The following is a 26,499-nucleotide window of genomic DNA, read 5'->3' as shown; positions in this document are numbered from 1 at the left end:
AAAATAAATGTTTTTTCACGTACTTTTTGAAATCTGAAAAAAATATAGTTCACTACGTTTTGGTGCAAAGGTTCCCTCATAAATTTAGCTTTAAATCTGTTTTAAAGATTAAATATAAAAAGAATATGTGTGCCAGTTGGTTCAATAAATACTATCATGCATGTATGTATCTTGGATTCTGTTCAGCATTTGGCACAGTTCCTCTTATTAATTTGCTTGCAGTTCACTTCGGTCAACTCTCAGTTCTTCATACAACATAAAATATACATGTACATAACAGATTTTCTAAATATACTTCATAGCGTAATAATTAATTCAGCAAGAAAAAAGTCTTCAGTTCTAGAACAGACCCAAACTCTGATCACAGGTCAGTGGATGCAGTAGCACTCTAATCGCATCGGACACCTCTTTCCCAGGGCCAATCATTCAAGAGCATGGCCAAGTCAGGGGTCAACACTTCCACATACGAATCCAAGCTGCTGAGTTTAGTATATTAGTACAATACCACAGAAATTACAATGTTAAAGCTTTGAACTAGCAGTTTTGCAAGCAACCACAGGTGGTCTTCACTATGGCAATGGAAATTCCTAATCAATAGCATGCATTCATGCCCACCCTTCACTCTGAATCTACTCCTGCTGTCGCACATTAGCCTTCCACATGCATGAAATATACTTTCTGTGTATGCAAGATCAACTAAGAAAGCATATATTTATTAATATATATTTACATATATTCATGGTCTTTTCGATATTATTATTTGTTTCTGCGTCCTGTAAGGACATTGTTATTTTGTTCCATGAATAAGACGAAGAATGACAAGAAGAGAATCCTAGTGGATGAGATTTTTGGTGCAGTGTTTTTCAATTTACCAGACAGTTCAGAGACAAAGAGAAAATAACCCCCAAATTCCCCCTTTGCAGTGCCTCTGTTCTTAATGTAATTGATCAGGACACAATAATCCGCACTGCCATGAACTGCTGTTCCGTCAGGATGTTCTGTTTTACTGGCTATCCCCCCTGAAGTCTCACTGGTAGGCAGTGACCTCCAGCAGGTCAACAGTGTGGTCTCTTCATTCACCCAGAAGATCTGTTTAACAGCGCTACACAACTGATTCTGTCTCTGGTCGTACTGGACAAAAAACTTGAGCTGTTAGCTTTCTTCATGCGCACAGCCAGGATGAGCCCTGAACACAACACACACTTGCTAGTAATTCTCCGTTCACTGAATCATATTCTGTGAAATTTGAAGATTTGATAGAAGCTATAAAATGAGCAGTGCTGCGAAGTCACAGTTGGGAATGTGCTGGGACATTTTTTACTCTACTGCTCCACAGGGCAGATCACTTCCTGAATGACCACAACGGCACAGCCAGTTGACATAAGGAATTGTCCATGGCAATGACTTCTACAGGTTAGTGATGGACAGAGAGAGAGAGGGTGGGAGGTAGCGGAGTCAGAGAGGAGAGGAGAGAAAAAGCAATAGATGGGGTGAGCAAGGAGTGAGGAAAGAGGAGAGAAGGGATGAAGGGCTTTTAAACTGTTGTCTCCCGTTGACTCTCATTAGTGACACAATGCCAATGCAGCATTTTGAACATGCTCAGTGAAGCCCAGAGGAATTGATTCACAGGAAACAGCCAGGAAGAAACAAGCCATATATAATTTGATTAATAAAAGTTTGTAGCCGATAGCTCATCAGCGCACTTGCAGGGAAATTGACCCAATCTTCTGCACAGAGTGAGGCATCTCCCCCAATCGACTCGACTAATCCAGAAGATGAATTATGCCTAAGGGACTGTAGTATGAGTGTGTGCACAAATGGTTTTAAGTGCTCCAGATAATCACTCTGTACGAGCACTGTCTTTCATCACATGCTTGATTGGATCCCTTATTATTGTGCTACATTACTTAGGCATTGCCTCAAGTGTAGTTCACCACCACTTGGCAAACAAATTTGTGTGTCTTTGTGCGCTTAAGTGATTTAGCTACTACATGTCATAGAGGTTGCTGTATACTCTGTGTGTGTGCGTCAGAGAGAGAGAGGGGGAGAGAGAGAGAGAGCGAGAGCAAGAGAGAGCATTACTTTCAGAAGGCATATTGCAGATATTTGATTTAGATGGCAGTGCAGACCCTTCCATATTGGTGGAGAGAATGAACAGGGCTCTCACATCACCTCACATCACCTCACATCACATCACCTCACCTCATCTCACATCAGTTCACATGCCAGATCAGCCTGCCTGCTTTTCTCCTGCCTCACTGCTCCACTACAGCAGACACAGAAACTATCAATGTAACAAATATGGACAAAATGTCACAACATAGCAAAAAGCCTACAGTATAAAAAGACTACAGTGTAAAATAGGCTACAGGGCAAAATGGTGAATTACAAAGATTCTCTCTGCAGATTTGCTAGAATAAATGAAATATGCACTGCCATCGCAACTCATGCAAAAGCAATACAAGCTCCTGCCCATGCCCTTCCAGGGTGCTCTACTCAAGCTGGCACACAGGCATTACTGTACAGGTAGAAACTGGGAATAGTATCACATGCATTTTCCCTGTCCATGCACACAAAGCTTATCACACAGTGGCTGCAGCCAAGTAAAGTCTTTAAAGGTAAACACTGGATAGCTGTGATAGCTTGCTAATGATTGAGGTGGAAAAACTTCTCGTCTGCATGCATGTGTGTATGTCTTGGACACAACGCCCAAACAAAAATAATGCAATCTTACACCAGACAGTCATATAACCAGTCACCATAAAATCAAAGGAAGATTTGTCCCTCCCCAAAACTGGGCTAACTCAGTCTCCAGGCCCCTGCTGCTTTATATTGTTCGCAAACACACTCTTGCTTTCTCCTTCCATTTTATTATTTCTCAAAATTTTGTCTGTTTTGTGCAAAAGCAAAGACGCTACCTACAAGTTATAGTCCCTTGCTATTTGATACAATAAAAAGCAAGGCTACACAAACATATATGGAAGATGAGAAAACGTCAAGGTCTCAGCTGTGGTCTCTAAAACAGACTTTGTGACTCAAGCTTTGTTGTTTTTCAAAGAGGATCCAGAAAACCACGACAGACGTTCCTGCTCAAAAGTGACAGCGATGATGCCTGAAGGACAAAGAGTCATCAGAAAAAAAAACAACACATTAAGTACAAAACAACCACTGCTCCGGCGGCAGCCCCCACCACATCCAATAAACCGTTTCCCAACCAGACCTCCACAACACTTTTCTCATTTCTGCTTGCTCCCACTGGAAGAAAACCCATCCTCCCTGCACCCATAATGCAATGCAGCAGAACAAAGCAGAAAGGTGTACCTCTCTGTGGGTGCATTCAAGAAGCTTACATTAAAACCACTGCAGGCAACAATTGCTAGCCCTGGGTTTAAAACCCTTTAATTCAGACATGAACAGGTTTATGTACTTATTCTCAAAGCAATTCCTTTACCCAGGAGGAAGTACATTGCTCGCAATTTACATATCTCCCAGTGACACAGCTGTAGTGTATGTTTTAATGAAATACTTCAACTTAAGTGGTTTTCATCGAGCGTGCTATAATAGTTCCTTATCAAGGATCTGAATGTGAAATCCTCTGGGTACGGGATCCTTAACCAATATGCTGTACAGCCGCTATATTAGAGACATTATGCTGGCAGGCTGGCCAAGGCTTGTGGTGATGGCAGTATTATGTTAGGATCCAAGCATCTCACCGCGTGGGCTGAGGCTTCTCTCTCTCCACTTGTCATCCTATCATCTGCAACAGAGAGGGCGTTGAACGAAATATGCAGACAAATAAGAGCTGAAACAGGTACAATTATTGTTGTTTTTGTATTGCCCTGAATCCTGTTACCACCCAATACATCTCCATCAGTAACATTTGGTGGCTCCAGCGTGATCTGCAGTATGTATTCTCCAGTGCTGTACATACCGTGCACTCTAATTAGGTCACATGCAGATCCTTCTTATTAGCTGTACTCAAACCATAGCTGTTCTATATAGACATGTCCTGGAGGATTCATATTGTTTATTCTACTCCATTTCAAAGCAGCGCTTCACTTGCCTAATGAGCCGTAAAACTGCAGAGGTCACCCTCTAGTGGCCATTAAAGGCATTGAACCAACCACTGCTATCAGGAGGAGTGGGTGTCCCTAAAAACCTATAACAAGACATTCACTCTTCAATATTACTAGTCATTTAACACAGCCAAAACTTTTATATTATGAGGGGTATTAAAAGGGAAATCCATCTCCTCCAGAATCCCAGTTTGATGAGTACATTCCCATCAGCCCAATAGAAGACCACAGTAGGCCCAAAACAGTAGTGAAAGCTCCAGGAAAATTTGGAAATGAGAAATGAATCAGGCTTGGCTGGTATGCTGAGCAATGCAATGGGCCTTGAGGGTAAAGAAAAACATAAAGGTATAATGTCTTTACATTTGGTAACATAGGTGTGTATATACCATTGCAAACAGAAATAAAGTAAACATTATTTCAATCCCCACTGAAATGAATAGCCCTCTATATACGTAGGCCTCATACTCATGATTCAGACTAGTCAACACTACATTGCTTTTTTGTGGATAACTGCTGTATATAGGAGGTGCCAACAGGTGGCAGCAAAGAACAGTGAGACAACCGTCCAGTCCAGGAAGGGGTGTGCACTTTGGCAGATGCCTCAGCCATGTCCAAAACACCATACTTGCCTACTATTGAGTAGACAAGTTGCATACAACTTGTCTACTCAATAGTAAGCAAGTAAGCTGCTCAGTCTTTAAACTGGTACTTTCATTTTAATAAATTGTTTTATTTATTATTCAAAACTTTTTCAAATATTAAACATTTTTTATGTACATATGGAGTACATTTTTAAACTTCATAATATCCTGGAATTTTGAGTTCATGACATGCTTCACACTTAAAAAATAATAAATAAATAAAGCTGGGCACCAAGCCAAGTCTATTTTCTAGCAAAAATAAAGTTATTGGTTTTGCACCATGTTTGCCAGGAGCAGAAAGCTATTATGGGAAAACTACTGGGAGTGACGGCTCAGGAATACTAGGTGATACTGCTAATATCTGGATCTATTTATCTGTAGGTGAAGCTGAAAAAGAGGGAAGGATGATGGCTTCACAGATGTGTTGACGCAAATGACCGATATAACACCGCATCATTGATTTAGACCAGCAATCAACAATAACTATGACACAAGTCCAGTGCCAAGTCTACTTGGAAGAAACAAACAAGCCTGGACTAGAGAAAAAAACTGAGGCACAACAGGCATTCTCAGGACATTAGTAATTGTCTGAGGAAATTGCTAACAGAGTATTCCAGACACTCAGGGAGTTAAGCACGTTAGAAGACATTTTCCCTAAGGCTTATTTTGAGAGAAGGTGCCAGCATTCGACTGGACTTGCAATAGACAAAATACTGGATTTAAAAGGCAAGTTGCCAATCTTTTCTGGACTCAATGAAGCCAGTTTTCTTTTTTCCTGGTGGAGTAGCAGTTACCAATTTCATATGCCAAACCTTTCTTATCCAGATTTTTCGTGCCAACTACATGCCATAGTTTCCTAAAGTTCTTTTGCACTGTAAGAGGATGACAGAGGTCAGAAAATGAGAACTGCTTAACTCTTTAGGTACACTAGGCCTATACAAACAAGCCCTCAAACACAGTTGTGCAAGTTATCCTTTTTCCAGTGGACACTGATACAATCACTCAGCACCCTCTGAGCAGGGCTACCAAGGTTATCAGAGGCAAGTGAAAGACAGATGTTACATCTGTAACTGGCTACATTTATTATTACTCTGAAACATACCCATGGTATTTTTAAAAATCACTTGCATTTAGTAAGTCACTCACATTTACTGGCACCCCAAGCAGACTCTCTAACTCTTTAACCCCTTCACGCAAGCCCCGTAAGTAGCCAGGATGCCGGAGATTGCTAAACTGAAAGATTCAGTGCATCTGCAACCAAACTATGAGTAGAAACAACACGCTCTGTGTTCTAGCTTTATTAGAAATGATACACAACTATTCAAAATACAGTTTTTAAGTGCCACCATTGTCGCGTAGGTTGTCTATTTATGTGCCACCACTGTTGCGTAGGTTACCTGACTGCAACACTCACCCCCCAAACATGACTCACTGGAACATACCATTTATCTGGCAGTTCATAAAAATATTTTTTCACCACGAAAAATTTGTATTTTGCCATAGCAACAAGATAAAAACAACAATAGCCTGAAAATATGCCACAACAGCAGTGAATTCTTGTGTAATTGTACCAAGTCATTCTACTCTCAATGTCTGTGACTAAATATGGAATAAATATACAATCTGACTATTGGTTTTACATGTAAAGATGTCCGTTTTAAGATTCAGTGGTCATTTATTGTCTTGAATATTGCATTTGAGAAATAAGCATGCAAACAGAAAGCGGGGGTAGGCATTTACAGCAGCTGCACTTGCCAGGCTCAGTTACGCCAGGCAAGATCAACAGACCACAGAAAAGTATTTGAATCCAAAACAAATACGTATTTGACCCAGGTCTGCTGCTTACTTTTTGCTTCATAGATCTTTAGTAGTTCTGCATATCATCTTCAAATTTGGGACTTGTGGTCAAGGAGTTTATGATCCAGGAAATGTGTAGTTTTACATGGTTTTGTATATGTGATTTCTCAGTATTGCATTTCAAACTAAAGGAGAACAACTTCATTTTTGTCAAAATAATTGCAATTGTGGCACTATTTCTACCTAAATTATGAATATGAACAAAGTTAGTATTGTAAATGGTAAAAGTGTCACGCATTTTACAAGTCTCTGTGATGCTGAAATTTGGAGTCATTTGAGTTTAAATTCAGATGAACAAACAGAGCGGGAGAGGTAGCGGGAGGGGCGTATCAAAATGAAAACACAGACATATTTGGACTAAAACAATATTTTGTGTAAATATATAGCATCTTTATTATCAGCTTGGAAGCACATTACAAAGTGTTGAATGTCTCTTCTCTTGACACATTAATAAACAAGTGCTGCTGGATGTACATTATACCTCATGTACTTCCAGTTTGGAGTCTTTGGATAGGATTCCTATATTCCCTTTCTCAGAATATACTGAACAGTCTCTTTTGAAGTTGGGGTACTTGCCGTCTTTAAATTGCGCTTGCTTGCTCTCAAAAATGACTTCACCTGAACAGGTGAAGTCATTTTTCCAATTAAACCATCTCTGAGCCCCCCGTGTTACCCAATCAAATGCTTACCACTTTGAGTACATTGGTCAGAAAATGGCCTTTCAGAAATAGGCCAGATTATCATTAGTGCTACAAACATTGTTTTCCTGCTTTGCCACAGAAATGGAGGAAGAAAAAATGGACACACTCCTGAGTATCAACAAATTTAACTGTAATACATTAACTGGTATGCATATGTACTTTATAAAGTGCATAAAATAATCATGTATTGTGGCCTTATATTCAGCCTGGCTATTGCTCACCATTGTTTGTGTGAGTGTTTCGAAGCAACTAGTTTTGACTCGCCAAGCCCTTGGAAAACGTGAATACGGGCCTGGTATCTCTGGGAAAGAAGCGACTGAAGGACAGAGCTGAACAGACACCCCCCAAATACTGAAAGCAGGGTGTAGGCGGGGCCTATTTCCCATGGCTCACAGACGAGTCCTCGGGGATCTTCTCCTGGGAGCAGCTCCGCCCCGACAGCTTGTCCAGGTGCTCCATGTCGCTGAAGCGCTCGGCCACACACTGCGCAGTGAGCCGGGCCTCCGGGTCGTGGTCCCAGCAGTCAGTGATCGTGTCGCACAGAATCTGGATGCCCTGCAGGGGGAGACATAGAGGGACAGTACAGTCAATTCTGGAGACAGTAATTATGGGGTGGGGTCATTATGTGGGGAATCATTCCTAATAAAATACAGTGTTTTGTAATCAGCCTTGTATGTATATGAATTTGCAACTATATGTGTGCATACAGTACGTAATGCCAGTCTATGACTGTCAGCTTTATACCTGTCTATGTGATTGCGTATGTCTGTATGTATCTATCAGATCTGGGTCAAATATGTATTTGTTTTGGATTCAAATACTTTTCTACGCTTTACTGATCTTGTCTGGTGTATTGGAACCAATGAAATACTCTCAAAAAGTGCAAACCCCATTATATTGGCAGGCTCAATTACACCAGGCAAGATCAACAGAGCACAGAAAAGTATTTGAATCCAAAAAAAAAATATGTATTTGACCCAGATCTGGTGTGTACGAGGGTGTATGCATGCATGCATGCGGTCCAGATGTTGTCACCTGATGGTTTATCCAGGTGCTGGGGATCTCTGGGCGGCCTCTGTCCCGCAACACGCTGTCTTTCATGCTTTCCACACAGGGGTGTTCACCAATATTTCCAAAAGGAGGCTCATAATCCTTCACCTCTGTAAGGCAAAAGTAGAGATATTCCCTTCATCAGGAGCTGGATTAAATTAGCCTATTAAAATGCAACACCAAGAATAGCAGCACAAACCTCTCCCTCCATCATTATGCACTATTTTCCCATTAATTTTAAGTCATTACACAGATGCCTAATTCATATCCACTGACTTGAATGAAAAGCTAAATTGCATACACAACATCAATCTAAATATAGCATTTTGAAATGAAAATGACATTAGTATGCTATATCAGCTAGCTAAAAAATGACCAGGAGGACACCATATAGAGCATGACACAGTGAATATGTATGCTTAATGTAAATGTATGTTCAAAGCTGTATTGGAAGTGCTAGTTTAATTACCGTGTTTATGTTGGAAAACAGAAACATAACCAAAACCATAAAAGTAATAGCAAACAGAACAGAACCTTAAATAAGCTTGGCATGTTTCATATATTGACATTCTGTTCTGAATCAGAATGAAAAATGTAATTAAATCAAAAAGGTTCAGGATGAAAAGCTACTAGGAAAAACACCACCTGACTCCAATAATCTTGGTACAAAAGCCAAAGCTCATAACAAGTTGACCATGAGTTATAATTGCTCAGAATCAGAATTAGAATGTTCCTGTATTGTCTGTAACTAACCAATAGCTCACCCACCACCTGTGAGAGAGCTTCAGTCATTTTATGTATTTAGGAAATTTTAAAAATACGTAGAAAGCATAAAAACTAAAAACACTTAATTATTCCTAAGAATATTCTTATCAAGGCTACATAATATTTTAGTCATTACAGGTTTTAATCCAATTTAAACACCGTTTGTTCATAAGCACAGTCTGGAAAGCAGTGAAACTGTTAATTTTTAACAAGATCACAAGATAGCCTCAAGAGTGAGTACTAAATCTCTTAATACACAAGTAGGCAGAAAGGATACCAGAAGGGAGGGGTTGTCTAACAAGCCTACACTCATTTTCACATATTAAACCATGCTGCTGTAAGTTTATAACTCATTAACAAAATTCTAGGATTGCTTAACAGAATAAACAGACCTACATTCAGTTTTTAAAGTACTGTAGGTCTGTAACAAGACCTGCTGACATCACCAAACTGAAATGTACTGTGGAGGGGTGGTGAAATTGACAAGGAAGTGAAAGTAGTGAGTCACAATGCTCTTGAACTGATGTGACCCACACAAGTGAAGGGCTTTGTATAGCAAATACATTCATTATGTGTGAAGTTTGAGCTCAGAGCAAGCTTAGGCAATCAGCCCAGCACAGAGAACTCACAGGAAGTACAGATGCACAGAGACAGGAAGTGGAAGGCCTGACCGGGGCCCAATGGAGCATGTTTTTCGAGAAACATTTCCTGTTTCTTAAAATTCAGTTTTCTATCATTTAAATTTTAACTAAATATACAAGGAAGGGGATTTAGTTTCTTCAACAGAGTTACTGTGATTTCAGCTACAATCGAAAACAAACACCACTAAATCATAACCTCAATCTAAAACAATCATGTATACTGTTTGTCCTCTCTTTGAAATACCACAGGGCCAAACCAAATACAAATATCATCTAGTTTTGTAAACAAGATACAGTTTTTGGTAAACAGGAAATGGTGACCGTGCATAGAGGTCTTTATATTATGGAAGGAAAGTGGATAAGGGCTTCCTTAATCTGTTACCTTGTAAAGAATGCAGTGGTTTGGAAGCAGATGGTGACAAAGAAGTTTGCTGACAAATGTGGTCAAGTGAATTGACCTGCCAAAGCACAAAAACTACATCTTTCACAAGACATTCACTTGCTCTTTGTCTGGAATGCACACTAGCCTATTATATAGTACATTAGAGCCGAATGGTTAGAAATCATTTCTGCCCAAAATCATGCAGGTTCCCTGGGTCACTCCAGGACAAGAACGACTGCAGGAGAGAAACACTTGCAATTATCGAGTCTCCCCTCTGGGTCACACCGTGCACTCTCCAGACAGCCACATACAGGACTGATTGCCATGTGAAGTCCTCTAGAAAATAATCCTTCCCAAGCTGGTTTTGATTGGACAGTGGGATCTGGAAATGGAGCCGCACTTGTTTTGTGCTACGCGCCGGTCTTTAAAGCCGCGAGTGAAAGTCAGCCCCGTGGGCTGGGCTGTGATATCTGGAGCACAGCGTTTCTCCTCATCGGGGTCCAGGGAGCGTACACCAACACAGGCAGGTGCTCGGCTTAGCCAAACTCCCCTCCGCAGCTCGGCAAAGCCCTGCCCACCAGCTTCTAATTCGGGAAACGCAAATGACACGGGAGGAACGTGAAGGCGGGGCGCCTCCTGCCCACGCTCTGCTCTGCTGGACGGAGGTAACGTTCCACTGGCTTTGGCTGCGCAGGCTGGGATAAGATGCCGTGCTTTTCATTTGGCTCTGGGGCTTCCCAGAACAAACGAATCAAACACCACGGGAACTGAAATAATGGGTCTCTGTATCACAGTGGTCCCGTAAGGCTGCAGCACAAGATGTCTTTTGTGGGATTTTTGAAAGCTGACTGAGTTTGGGCAGCCCTGCCCTGAGGTTCTGAAGAGCAATTCTTGAGGTCATGATGAGCACACTCGTATGAACAGAATATACTCTCAGAAGTTCACAGACTTCAATTTCTTAAAAGAAATTGCTGGGAACTTAGATAATTTAGCTAAATGGTCAAGTAGCATTGTTTAGCATATGCAGAGTTATAAATCTGATTTTACTGAATGCTCTGCGCCTTTTCTTTTTAGCTATTAATTCATGAGAACTGTTCTTTGAAGGGTTGCCAGCCACCGCCTCTTTTCACTATGTAGTCCACCAGCTAAGCTGTGCTGTCATTACATCAGAGGGGGGCACTTCATGCACAGCTGTCACAAGCAGACTGCAGGTGCCTAATTGGCCAGGAGCGCTGTGGGCATGAATAAGGAAATACCATGGACGAGGGACGAGGGAAATACCAATTTTTGACAAGTGCTTCCCTGGGTGAGGGTATGGTGAACTGGGTGCCATCCTGCAGGGTGCCAGCTACAGTCAACTCCGGCACTTAGTGAAGCAGTTTTGCACCAGATGAGCCATCTGGAAGCCCATAAACCATCAGTCATTCTGTCAATAATTCCATATGGAAACTGAACAGTTTTTATTCTTGATGAGCCTACCCAGAATATATTTTTGTCCTTGCTTTAAAAACAAGGAACTGTTTAATGACAGACTTCAGTGTGATTTCGCAAGAGCTCTTGTGCTTTGCCACTGAGGTGTTATTTTTGAGGAGGAAACTGCAGCTAGACAGAAAACAGGAAGTGGTAACACAAGCCTGTATGGCGCTGCTCTGAAACACAATGCAGTGAAAAATATATCCAGCCAAACACATTTCCAGATGGAGAGGGAAGTAAATCATTCCTTCACATCACATGAAGAAAGATCACTGTGTTGGTGGCAGTGGGCAGGCCATTCCTGTTATTTGTATGTTTCCTGAAAATAGCTGGAACAACACTACATGCTGTAAGTAAATTACGCAAAGGAATTTTGATCTGGAGAAAGTCAGCAGAGACACTGATAATGTACGCAACCATGAAGTTACAGAATTCCTATTGGTCAATCTTGCTCAAGGATCAGTTTTTCCTGGTCAAATTTGTACTGGTCTTAGTCAAGCTAATATATATTTTTATTTTATTTATTTATTTGACAGGGACAATACACATTGATCAACATCACTATTCTGTGATGTAAATGTGCCAGATTTAGCCAGATCGCTAATTTCCATCTGTTGTCCCTGGGCAGGCTGATGTTAACACATTAATAACAAACAGACCAGACTAGAAGCCATAGTAAAACATTAAAAGCACATATAGTGTCAAAACTCTAAATTTTGGGTTTGAGTACAGATTACAAGCGAATGTGTATCCAAACAAGATATTACATGCCTTTAGGGTTCAGAATGAGTCAATTTTCCAGTGAAGTTCTGAATTGTGGGACATATCTATATCCACGGTAGCTGATTCAATCTATTAATTTTGTTAAGGTAGAAATGTCTGTGTTCATCAGAGCTATGTGCTTACCTCCAATAGCATTACACCTTGAGATGATTTCCCATAGTACCAGGGCCATGGAGTAGACATCAGACTGCTTGAAGGACTCAATATTCTCTAAGTTAATTCTGGACTCTAGCACCTCTGGGGCCATATACCTGGCTGTGCCCACCTGTGGGAAGGGAAAAACAAAAAATTACCCATCCAATGAGCATCTACTTTGTTCTGCTAGAGGGTTGTGGTTCAAGTCAATACACAGGCTCCAGTGCAAATATTTTAATTGCACCTCCACTTAACACTACAGGATGCGGTGGCCATATAAGACTATAAAACCTTTATGACTCAAGATTTTGATAGAACAAGTACAGGTAGAGAAGCTGTTTGAATCAGATCCATTTAAAGTTTGACTAAATATCTGTGCTTCCTGAGAAGTGGGAGGTGGCCTACTCTACTGCAAGCTGTTATAATTAGCTCTACATCCGCTAAGTCACCTGACACAGGCAGGAAGTTCACCGTTTCCTTTGATAGCACAAAGTCTACAGCTGATACGGCCTGTACCATTAATACACATTCAGTGTGGAGAAATGAAAGATACCGATATATCCCGGGAAGAAGCTCTTATTAATTTAAAGGCTAGTGCATAAACCTGCATATGTAGCATGAAAGAGATCATGAGAGATTTTCTATGGGAAGTTAAAATGAATTCTTCAGAGCAGTTAAGGGAAATGCAAAACCACAACATACTCAGATTTCATTTCACGACATACAAAAACGTATATAGAAACTAAAACCGATTTTGAGGTAAAAATGACAGATATGCAAATTTTTTGGAGAAGCGGAGTAAGAGAGAGAAAAAGCAGAAGAAAGCATGAGAGGGTGACAGAGGAGAGAGTTAAAGAGACCAAGAGAGAGGATTACTGAGAGGAGAGAGAGAAAGGGGGAGGGTACAGTGTGATAGGCAGCAGTGTAGCATCGTGGGTAATGAAGTGGGCTTGTAACCTAAAGGTCACAGGTTCAATTCCTAGGTAGGACAGTGCCGTTGTACCCTTGAGCCAGGTACTAAACCTGCATTGCTTCAGTATATATCCAGCTGTATAAATGGATGCAATGTAAATTCTATGTAAACTACAAAAAAAAAATTTTCATTAATATGTGGTACTTCCCTCTGTAGCAACAAGTCATGGGTCAGAATCTTGCAAATAGCTGAAATTCTTTTATGGGAGGTGGTACAGGAAACACTGCAGTGTTTCCCATTCCATTAAACAACAGTGGTGTTTAACTCCAGGAATCAGGACAGCCTCTGCTCAATATGAACCTCACCCTCACAGTAAACTATAGAATGCTTGTTTTATTCTGAGGCTTTCATTTGATGCAATGGGCGTGCAAAAATTTGAGATGCATTGTTAATCAGCTGCTGTTGCATTCTCAAGCCTATGCTTTCAAAAGTGAATGAGTATATATACAGTACTGTAGGTACAAGACCTTCCCTAGGTCAATTGAACTAACACTGCAATACACTGTGGTGCCAATGGTGCTGGCTCCTGTGTGAGACTGAAGCCAATGGATACCATCTGCTACATCAGCTTGTTTTCACTCAGCTATCCAGTATTTAGTTCTGGTGCAAGACAGTTTTCTTTCAGTCTTTTAAAAAATCTTTTAAATAAAATTTGTTGGGGTAGTTTAAAGTGGATGTATTTAACAAATGATCATCATTTCGAGATGTTCTCAGCAAACAACTACACCTCACATATTCCACACCTTCAGGCAGTTAAGATTTATGTGCATTTCATAGTTTACTGTAATGAACGAGCGCGTTAAATCAATTCCTGTAGGCTTTCAGGCTGACACTAAAAAACCCATTTACGTTGTGTAGTTCGGTAAAAACAAGGACCTTCCTGATAAGACTGCCCGTCAGGGCGATTCATTATGACTGGGCCTAGGGTCAGAAACAAAAGCTAAAGTAGCGGAGCCATAAAACCCAGGCGCAACCCACCTGTCCGCTGTTAGCCAGCTCGTCCACAGACAGCAAGCTGTCCAGCCGCAGGCCCAGACCGAAGTCGCACAAGCAGCACGTCAGGTTGTTCTTGACCAGGACATTGGAGCTCTTCAGGTCCCGGTGGGCGATGGCTATCTTGGGGCGTCCGCAGGGGGTGCGGTCGCTGTGCAGGTGGGCCACGCCTTGGGCCAGGGAGCTGCCCAGAAGCCACAGGTCATCCCAGCTGATGATGTGCTGGCTGAGGTACTCCTGCAGGTTGCCCAGGGGGTGGTAGGCGGTGATCAGCCAGTACTGCTTCTCCGCCTTCCTCTGCTCCGCAGTCAGGAAGTGCAGCACGTTCTCGTGCTTGAGGTTGATGTCGGAGAAAATATCCTTCTCGTTCTTCCAGGAGGCGTACTCCACCTCGGAGAAGATCTTGACGGCCACCGTCTCAAACTGCTCCGAGGTGCTCTGCTTCAGCTTGGCCTTGTAGACCTCGGCGAAGCGGCCCTTGCCCACCTGCAGGTCCAGCTCGATGGGCAGCAGCTCGGTGTTGTGGTTGATGTTGTTGGCGTGGGTGGAGCTGCTGTCCGAGTGGTCGTCGTCGATCATGATGGCGCGGGCTTCCTTGTCCCAGCCCTGGCTGAGCTGGCGCTGCCGGACCATCCGGTAACAGAGCAAGGCGAAGAAGGTGACGACGGCCAGAACCAGCACGCTGATCAGCACAATGAGCAGATACTGGGGCCCCGCGGGGACCACTGGAAATGACAGGAACACCAGGATCAGATTATTTCACAGACATATTTAACCAACTCACGTGAAAACTGCCACATCAAACCACCAAAATATCTGGAAATAAACTGCACTGATCCTATAGAGAACTTTAAAACTTTTTGCACACACCATCTCATTACACATATGTCTGTATTTGCTTTCCATTAGGGTTTTGACCAGTGTTTTCCTTCAGTATTCAGCTACTGTACACACAGTCAAACACTCGTGACCCTATTTTTGTGCAAAGCGTGGTTTCATTTCGCATGGTCTAGTGTGGCTGCACAGACGTGTATATCTCGCCAAAATCGGTTCTTCTGAGACCCACCCAAGTGCTCTCAGAAAAAACTGTACCAAGTTAATCTTCTGTATTGGTAAAGGTTAGTAGCATTTTCTTCATAAAACTGCATTAGAAACGAGGAAGAGTGAAACAAACACCTCTGTTTCCCACAGATTCACATGATTTAAATACTGTTGAAAGGAGGAGCTGTGTAAGGAAGCTACCATGCAATGTACAACTCTGACAAATGGGATTATCTGCCAATGAGTTGAACACATTAAAACCATATGACTGCAAATATCATTTTAAAGGGCTCCTCTGTCTCAAACTTACAAGTTCCAGCATATGGCAAATGCATTGAATTACAACTTCCCGCATCCATTGCAGAACACAATTGCAAGTTTAGTTTCTGCAGGTTTTTCATTTTTCCACCACAACCCACAAACCGCCCTACACCTGTCACAATAATAGCAATAATGCACTGCAACCTGCTGTCAGAGCCAACTGTTGCTCCCAACCAACCAACTTTGAATAGTGACCTCTACCAAAACACACATGCAAAGTGGCAGTATATAAAAATGATGATATGAAGACAGAAAATGGATTAATACTTGCATACATCATAAATTACACTGCTAACTACATCACCAGTGAGTAAAATTTAAAAGAAGATACATGAATAAAATAATCAAATAAATATCAGTGAGCAATCAAAGTAAAACGTTCTCAGTCTGTAGCATAGTGTTGCATGTCATATTAGTTTGGCTTGTTTTTACAAGCTTGATTGCTCAATCTGGTAGGCCTGTTTTTAAACTGGTATGCCTGAATAGAACCTGATCATTTTTTTATAAGATTTTATAAAAATAAAAAAGCCTGCAGCTCAATCTTCTAATCAACAAACCTTTCAGAAACTTTTGATATTTCTTCTGAAAAATGAGTTTTAACTTTCCTCAGCACTCATGGATGAAGGTGGAGAGGTCTGTTTCACAACTGTAATTCTGCTCAAGCAGAGAGGACAGCATCTTTATTAAAGCCTACCAATGCACAATTGCCCTTGCTGCTCATCAATATTCTGTACATCACAAAAAAACTATACTTTAAGTGAAATGGTTGTGATTGCCAACAGCCTCAAAAGACAGGAAATTAAATTACTTAGAGCGCATATTATAGAATGAAGAGTGTGTATCTCTGTAATCTCTTATCGTTATAAATCTAATTTTCAACTCATAACGCCATATGCTCTGTGCTGATTTACAAGTCAGCATTGTGTCTCTCTCGTGTCTATGGAATCATCATCTAAATTTCAGAATCTCCTTCAAATCGAATAAAGTCTACAGCCATGAAAGAAAGCACGTCAAATGACCAACAGAATGAGGGACTTTCTGTCAGAACCTGTTGGATTGAAACCAAGTTATGTTTGTGCAAAAAAGGCTTAATTTTTATTGCTAAATTTAAGGGGATTCCGTAACAGCAATGGCATAACGTACCTATAACAAACTCAAAATACAAAAAGTATTTCAAGAGCCAGTGGCAACTGTAATCCACCTGTGAAATGTAACATGTACCATGAAATAATTACAATTGAAATTATTTTAAAATATTATTATTTAAATATTAACAATATAAATATTATATTTTTTATTGAAATGTTAAACACTAAGTTTTTAAAAAAGAACTTTAAAACTTTCAATCGATTTTCAAAGGCTCCAATGTTGTGACCGCATATTACAGCAAATCACTTGCATAAATTATCACTTAGGTCTTTAAAAATATATATGAATTTCAAGTGTGTATATTTCATTTTTTAATTTGTTGACTTTATAATTTATCTCCCTTGTCATACTTTAAGGGCTCTGAGAATAAAGACATTTCGAGCAAAAAGTACCGGTTTGTTAGAAGTGTTGTTATGGAATATATTTATATATGTGTTGTTGGGTATAGTGGCACAGTACATATACCTCTTTGGTCCAGCTCCAGCTGTTTTGTGTGAGGACAGAGTTCTGTGTGTTTCTGAACTGTCACGTTACTTGCCTGTCAATAGACTCAATGGATAATGGTCATTGTAGTTACTGCGATGATTATTTCTGTGTGAACTGTGTTGAGTAGCTGCCTTTTAAAAACTACAACTTAAAAAACTAGCGTACTGAGTTTAGAAAAAGTTCATGCACAAAATTAAGCCAATTCAAATAGTCAAAACAACATCGATCGATTATTTAAACACCCAAAATACAAAATAGAAATGTTGCTAAATTGCTCGGCACTACAACTAAGGCCACTCAGAGAGGAAATGTGTCCACTTACGGGAAGAGAAATGGAGGAGGTGGTTGCACTCTTCTTCGGAGCAAGAGCAGATGTAGAACTGTGAACCTGGGACGCTCTTCTCCTTCATCTCACACTTGGTGTTGTTGTAGTCGTCTAGCAGAAATCCATACAGCCTCTGTGATGGGTGGTGACACAACGTCTCGATGGTCACATTGTCATCTTTCTTCCTCCTGGAAGCACACAACCATGCATGAGACTCAGCTGCAGTAATGTAATACAAGCTAGAAGCAAAAAGGATTTTAGAAGAACTGACGTGTACTGACGAAACCCTTAATTTGGTAAAATTTTGGTGAAATATTTTATTTGGAACCTTAGTGTTTTTGAAAAGTGCACAGTGCTGAGAACTGTGCCTTAACTATTTCTATCACATTTTCTGTTTATTCTTTCATCACTAAAATGGCTATATTCCCTGAAGGCCATATAGATATATAAATCTTTGCTAGCTATTCTAAAGCCAGTCTTACAAGAAAACACTGCATTCTCAGTTGTATTATTATTGCAAAGACTCAGCCATCCTGGGAATGAGCAGAGTAGCAGTGCAAATATTAGAGATGCACCGAATCCGGGATTCAGTTTTGGACTCTGCCAATTCTCAGTTTTTTAAGCAGTACTTGGTTTGGCTAAATCCATGCCATGAGATGAACTGAACCCAAATCTCAGATGGATTTTCCTGTTGACTGAGTCTTTCTGTTGCTCTTTTTTGGCAGTTGAATAATATAGCATACTGGTGAGAAATTGAAGTTTCAGTTGAAAAAGTCACATATGGTAATGGGACTCCAGGAATGAAATTGTGTGAGGGTGAATTACCTTATATTGGGAACGATGCTAAACAGTAAACAACGCCTACACTGCTAATGCACCTGAGTCTGATACATGCAATGGAGTATAATACTTTGCATGGATCAAAACAAGTTAATCACATTTAGCATTAGCAGTACACTTGTGAATGTAACAGCAGTGGACATGTGAGTACTATCCACAGTCTAGTGTGTGAGAAGGCAATGGTTTAGCCCAATGATTTCATTTTTTGTCAGCACTGGATTCAATATTCCTCCATTCTGTACACTAACTCACATACTGTAACACAAAAACAAAGTAAGAGATACTACTTTAATAATACAGGAACTTTAGTAATACAGAAACAGTCCAGATCAGGAACCAAAGTCTGAGGCTTAAAAGTACAGGTACTCAAAGTATCTCAAATCAAATGTCTCACAGCCTGATGGGCTTCGGTAACTTTGATTAGAGAGTCAGGTAATAAGCCACTGACAGCATAACAATGCATTCTACTGTGTGCACATTTTGGTAGGAGAAAAACGATCAGACTTGAACTCAACAATTCAAATGACAGCCTGAACAGCACTCCAATTTGCTGCATTAACACTGAATTCAGTCATATCCCCAAGGCCACTCTTGCACGCAACAGCGATTCTGAGAGAGTTTGTACTGAGAAGAGAATTATACAATACCTCAGAAGTGTCAAATATAATACCTGGAGGACTATGGTTGCAAATTTTAAATGTAATCAATTCGTCTTGCTTAATTGGTTTGATTACTTAATAAGGCCTACTTAGTTAGTTTATGCGCTTTCATCTATGTTGCCTATTTTCCAAAATACACTTCAGTGAAATATTCTTTGCACACAAGGCACAGACACAATCATTAGCAGTAAGTTATTACTTTGAAACAGATTCAAACATACAAACAAAAAACTTTAAAATAAGAGTAGAGTTGCCATGCAATAACCTGCACAACCAACCCATTGTGGAATTTTGGGTAATGCGTTGTGATGTCATTGTAAGGATTCATGATGATAAAGCCTCAAAATGGGTGCAGGGATTGTGCACTAACATTAATTCACTGATTTACACCAATTAACTATGGAGAACCAAATCATTTTAGAGGACCATATGAGTCATTGGCTGAAAAAAGACAGGCTTCATGAAAACATACGGTATTACCTATTATACCTATTTTCCCATCACTAGACATCTCTAGCGCAGATTCATGGACCTTTATATAGTGTGGATGGGCTGCATTTGACATAGTAAACGGGATATGCCAGAGGACATATTCGGATATCCTAACTGCCCATTTCTACAGGAAGGGATAATAATATATATATGAGTGTATATATAAAAATGATAACTAAAATTATGAACTTTTCCAATTCAAATGAAAGTGACAGACGGAAAGCACCATAAATAAGAAAGCATAAAGATAAGGATAGACATTGTTTGTATCACTCTAACAGCAATTCTCTAATGTGAGCTTTAACAAACAGTTATAGTCCTGGCAGGAAAAGGGACTTAAAGTGGAGGCATGGACACACAATGAATGGGCAACACCCACCAGATGCTGACGCACACCTCATCGTCTTGGGCACATATGGCCGTGATGCTACAGTTGGTAAAACAGGAGACAACGCTGGTGCCATTACAGCTGGTGGGCTGTAAGTCACAGAATTTACACAGATTCCTCGGCGACTTCCAGTTACGCTTCCCATCTGGAAAAAACAGGCAAAACAACGATCTTCAGCAGAAACCACAAACCCATTAGTCCATGGGAAATCAGACAAAAACCCTAAAACCAATAACTTCCGTTTTGATTCTTCATTTTCTGCTATTCCACTCAGAGTCACATGTTACCCAGTGTTTAAGTAATGGTAATTAAAAGCCCTAATTAAAATAAAAAAAGAAGATATTTGGGCCGGGTGGGCAGTTCCGAAGCAGCTGGATGAGGCACTGGTTCATGAAGGATGAATAGTCAGTTTAGACACATACAGCTTGGCCTGGTCACAGAAGACCACATATTAATCTGCATTCTTAGAGCTGGTTTTCCAGACATGGATTAAGCCTAGTCCTAGACTAAAAACTTTTTCAATGAGAGATCTTCATTGAATTTTTCTTTTAGACTAGGATTAGGCGTAATCCTTGCCAGGGAAACTGGCCCTGGAAGTTCTGCATCGGCCAATTGTTGATCATCTAATCATTCTGATGCTCAGTTCATGAAGGGGCACAGGTGAAGACAGAGCAACTAACCAACTAACTAACACAGCCACACCAACAGCTTCGGAAGCTCCTGTTACCAGCTGGAACCCCTTCCTAGTTAAGGAAAACTATGGATTAGAAGGATAGCTGAACATACTACACTGTGTATACTATAAATGTATGTATACATAGCTAGAACAGTGAATATCTTTAAGTCCTGGTACAAAAAGCCTTTTTCCTTAACTCAAATGCTTTCAGTGAGGCACCTATTTTCCCATGTGACTCTTCTGAGACAAGCCTAGGCATGGGTAAATATGTGGGTTCTGACTTGGGGAGAACTTGTCAGAGTTTGTTCAGAGGTTTTTATTTTGCTGATCTTCAGTATGCAAAGACAAAACAAATATGGCTGAACACCATCATGTGATCTCAGTATCAGCCTTATCAGCCACATTCCTCACAAATCCTGATATAAACAGTACATCTCAACACAGATATATCAATAAGAATGTTTTTTTTTAAACATATGAGGTAGCATTTGAACATTTCTTTTCACCAATAACCTCATTATAAATAAAACAAACACAGCATTCTGCCAAAAAAATTTAAACAGTCAATTTTCAATGAGGTAAAATCACAAAAAAAAGTATATTCAAACTAACATCATCACATGGCTTCAGCAACTAATAATACACAACGAAATGCACTATGGCTATGTTCAGTTTTGTGCTGTTGCTGTTACTCTTACAGTCTTCTAATATTGTTTCAGATTATATTTATTGACAGTGAAGCTACTATGTTACATTCCATCACCATACTTACTACATATCAAAGTATGGATCGGCCTCATTAGAACAATAGCATAATGTAAATCTGCTTAAAAATGTATAACTTTACCAGTACCGCAACACGTTACTATAGTTCATTTGTGATGGTATCTAACATTTCATATTGTAAGCGGTATGAGGGAAGGTAGAAATCATTCTGCACTGAAGTCCTCATATCTGCTAATTCTTGTACCTTGCCTCTCACTGATAAAAAAAAAACCCCACCTGTGTGCTTCTGTTTACCAAGGGCAGAAGTTTGAATCCTAGAACCACTACGCCATGAACCAACTAGCAAGCCACCGCTTTAGCTCCGATATAAGATAATTGCTCACACCAATATAGTTCCCTCTTACATTCTGCAATAGTACTTCCAAGTATTTTGTTAAATAAATCTGCACTATGTACTAAAGAACAGTGCTGTATGGTGTTTGATATGATTAAGATTCTGTTTCACTGCAGTATCTCATATATACAAATTACATGAACCCTGCCAGTGAATAAAAGTAACATGATTTGAACTGCGTCGGGGGAAGAAGTTCATGAAAACACATGCATACATAAATACAAAAGGGATAATGGAGCACCACATTTGTATGCATACAGAAATGTTTCAGGAAGACTCCCCTATGAGCCACCTGGAAGCGTATGAGCAAAGAGGTATGAAAATCTTATTTTGCTCAGATATCAACTGTGTCACATTTCACAGAAACCTGCACACCAAGCTCAGACCTCAGATATCTTTCCAAATCTCATTTTAGGAAAAACTTCAGAGAGAGCCGGGAGGGTAGAGATGGAATGGAAAGTAAAATATTCAATCATACCATTGCAGGAGCAGAAGCTACTTCTGCGAAAGTGATAAAACTGCAGCAACACTAGATTGCATAACCACATGGGCCTACTCCAAGTACAATGGGCCTATTGCATATTCAGGAAGTGAGCACTGCTTTGCCTACATTGAAGCACTGAAATATATAAGAAAAGTTAGAGATGAAAAAATACTGTTTTAAACTCAAAAGTTTTGTTTAGGATTTGTTCAGGGAAAAAGAAATAAAACCACAACCATGACAAGAAGGGATCCTGATCTAAAGAATGACTTTATTTTGTTTTTCATGGCACTGTCTACAAAGTAAATTGCCACATAAACTGGCAGCACTTACAACAGTGTATTATTCAGTAAACAAAACAAGCTATAAATATAGAGTACATCACAAATATGGCATAAACACACTGCTTTGTAATGGTGAGGAAGAACTACAAACGTCTTTGCATTTCCTTGAGTTTGGGCATGCTAGCCACGGGATTGTTTCTGCTGTGATACACTAGCTATTAAGGGCAGCTAAAATACTGGCACTTCGGAGGCCATGTGTCCCTCCTCCGAAATAGCGGAGAGGCGCTCTCCAGAGAGGCCCACGGAGCTTAGAGTAAACAGAGACTTGCCCTCCCTTCCTGCACTTATTTCTCTCCCCCGACCTGTCCTGGACAACATCGACTCTTGATTCAGGGTCGCGTAGGCCGCCTACTGTAGCCAGGCCGACTGGTGGCTTTTCCGAGGGCTGTCAACTTCAGAAGACCTGCGCTGTCAGACAAAACAGATACGCGCATACAGCTTTGGCTTGTCGTCTTCACGAGAAGGCCAAACGAGCTGTAAATATGTCCAGAGCGGCGGTAACAGTGATATAACAAATGTGCCAGCTGTTTCGGAAACAAGCAGGGGAAACATTAAGACGACGCACACAGTACACTGAAAACCAGACACTGCGAATGAGGAGCTGTATACAACGCTTCAAACGCAGCATGTGCGATTGGCGTCGTGGGCGTGTTTAGGAAAATCTAGGTCTATTATTTCAAGTTATTTATTCACTATCTTTTTTCAATGAATGTCTGGTAGACAGCGGCACAACTGGCTGTAATGTAGGCCCTATCATTAAAAAATACTACACACAGTCTCTATCACTTAAGCCAGGGGAGGTTGGTGTAGTGGGGCTGGATCCAACTAATTGCCACCCAGTGAACATGCAATTAAGGCAGGGGACAGGGATGGCGCCTAAAGGATATGGTGGTGCGCATGGATAAAGCCATTTTTGGCATTTAGGTTGGAGGAAACTGTACATCTGTAACCCCAAATACAATATCTGGACTGGAGTTCACATACAGAGCATTTGAGTATACCAAGCACAACAGTGCATATACACAACCACAAGAATGCATACTGTAGATAAAAAAGCTCAAGCAATTTTTAAAACGAACAACGACTCTCTATAGCTTGGATTAAATAAATATTTATCTTTTATAGATCTTGCATATTTGTGACTCACGCGTTGTGAGTCAAAGAAAAGGACATAATGTTGACTGAAAGAAGGCCCACGATTCATATTATGTAGGCTATATAATATGCTATTATTTCCAAACAACATGGTCTCAACTTTGCATTACATGCTTACTACCTTCGACATTCCAATGGCAGCTACAATTTAAAATTTAATGACACGCCTGTACATGTGTTATGTACTAGCACTTGTTCCTTGGGGCACTTATCAATCAGTGCTGCTTAATAGTGAGAGAACTGTTGGAATAAATAAATAAATACCATTTGGGAGAAGTGTAGTTTAACAAGGAACTCCAGATGGGATGCAAGGATGGGTTTTTAGCCTTAACGCATCCAATTATGACACCAACTTAAGTGCAATGTAAATTCAATATCTTCTAGCACCATTAGAACCATATCAATATAATTTCATATGATGTATCCTTTCAGTATCACCAAAAATATAACAATTAAAACTATACTGCATTTCAGTCGCAGAGTTGAAATGTTTAAAGGGTTTTGTTTTAGATTAATGCAATAATAGTAAAAAAAAAAAAAAAACAAAACAAACTGAAAACAGCTAACATGTTTAGCTAACATTTCTGTTAAACCACCTGCTGCGCAAAGTCCCAAAGACAGGTTTGTGTCGTAGTGTGGGCTAACTGTAGGGACCCTGCTTGGTTTTTACTAAAGAGTTTTAAATCGTCAAAACATCCAAGTAGTCACCGACGCAACACAGAACACACCTTGGGAATAAATGAAAAGGCAAAGAAAATAGCACTCACCCGCCAGGTCAATTGTGGCTAAACTACCGAAGAATATCGTTCCACACCAGAAGACGGAAAGTCGAAATTTCTCCATGTGAGAACCAGCAATTCCTTCCCTTATTTTTCATTAAATTGTAGATAATGTCTTGGCGAAGAAGAAATATCCGGAGTACAATGTCAAGCCCAGAAGCGTTTCTTTTCCGTCGAAGGCGAGTCTCGTTCCTCTCAGCCTTTTCGTTACCCCCTTTCTGAAAAGGAAACACTGTGGGTTGAACTTCGCTTTATGAGTCAAGAATCTATCCAGTTACTAGTCAAACAGGAAATCTTTAAAACAGGGCAGGACTTTTTTAAACCCCGTCTCTTGGCTGACAGCTAGCTCCCTTTTCTTCAAATAAAAGTTTAGTCTATTTAAGTATAGCCTAATCCTTGCGCTCAAATAGACCAAACACCGCACAGACGCGTTTAAGTGGTAGTATTTTAATAAACAAAAAATATAACTCCACTGTAGGCTACTACCTAAATATTAAAGTTTCCTAAATTTATATCCACCGAAATACACTCCATAATCCTTAGTGTTAAAACAACATTTAAACAGCATTTTCATTTTACAATGCTTGTTTTTATTTTTTATTTTGACTGTATGCGCAAACGAGCCAAAGCTGGGAACTAGAATACACACGCTAAAGCGGCTTTTATGTTATGCATTGGAGCTGGAGCCTATTGCAAAATGTGCAGTGGTATTTCAGTCCAATAAGGGACCATGTGCACCAGGTCTCTGTAAGAATTGATTTAACATTGAACATTCTACTGTATGTAGCCTAACAAATAAACAGTTTTGGCGGGGAACGCTAACAAGGGGCTATGTCACATTAAATAATAATACATCTCTCTGAAGAATGATTTAGCAAAATAAACATTTGACTCAACTTAAGTTAAATTTAATAAAAAAAATAAATAGGTTCACTAAATTCAATTTCAACCTTTCACTTTTTCAAGTGAAACATGATAATGGATGGGCTATTCTTGGCAAGGTTATGCGTACTGTATAAAGTCTAAATATTAATAACCATACTACGAACTTATTAGTTACTGATAAATGTAGACCAGTAAGCGGAAAATCAGAGGCTGTTAATATGTCCTCTTTACCGTGTTTAAGTTTAAACTTTCCTAATTCACCAACATAAAGAAACAAACAAAAGAATCACGTTATGTTTATCTTTCATAACTAACTTAAACACCATCTGTGGATGTGCAGATTTAGATGAAACCACAAGATATTAAAATATACAATAGCCTCAACAAGATACTCTTTAGCATGAATACTGAAATGTGGACCTCAAATCCAAACCCGGCCCTGGTTTTCCTTTCCGTTTGTTAATTAACTTAACAATTAGTGCTACTGATTGGCCGGACTGTATTCACACCTGACTCCCAGGTAAAGGGAGGGTGGAAAACCAGCAGTTCTTGGTAAATGGTAAATGGACTGCATTTATATAGCGCTTTTATCCAAAGCGCTTTACAATTGATGCCTCTCATTCGCCAGAGCAGTTAGGGGTTAGGGGTTAGGTGTCTTGCTCAAGGACACTTCGACATGCCCAGGGCGGGGTTTGAACCGGCAACCCTCCGACTGCCAGACAATCGGTCTTACCTCCTGAGCTATGTCTTGGACCGGGCTGTCATGGGGCTGTCTACAGGATTAAGCCTACTGTACTTTGCAGAACTATCCTTTTGATTTGCTGGGGTTGGCTAATGTGTTGGCGCAATACATATCTGAGCCATGTTGTCAGGCTTGAGTTTGACCTG

At 40.2% G+C, this 26,499-nt stretch overlaps 1 protein-coding gene across 1 annotated transcript; it reads right to left on the bottom strand.

Moving 5' to 3' along the window:
- Positions 1–6,942: 6,942 nt before the first annotated feature.
- Positions 6,943–25,048, bottom strand: LOC135261420 (TGF-beta receptor type-2-like). Its single transcript, XM_064347704.1, has 7 exons — positions 24,715–25,048; positions 20,163–20,316; positions 17,790–17,980; positions 14,456–15,195; positions 12,493–12,634; positions 8,311–8,435; positions 6,943–7,830 (listed from the first exon to the last, which is right to left on the bottom strand). Exons 1-7 carry the CDS (start codon positions 24,788–24,790, stop codon positions 7,651–7,653), a joined length of 1,608 nt encoding a protein of 535 aa, XP_064203774.1. The 5' UTR covers positions 24,791–25,048; the 3' UTR covers positions 6,943–7,650.
- Positions 25,049–26,499: the final 1,451 nt, after the last annotated feature.

This window comes from Anguilla rostrata, chromosome 8 (assembly GCF_018555375.3).
Source record: "Anguilla rostrata isolate EN2019 chromosome 8, ASM1855537v3, whole genome shotgun sequence".
Taxonomy (NCBI): Eukaryota; Metazoa; Chordata; class Actinopteri; order Anguilliformes; family Anguillidae; genus Anguilla; species Anguilla rostrata.
The sequence above is the reverse complement of the archived record's forward strand: the minus strand, read 5'-3'. Positions and strand labels throughout refer to the sequence as shown.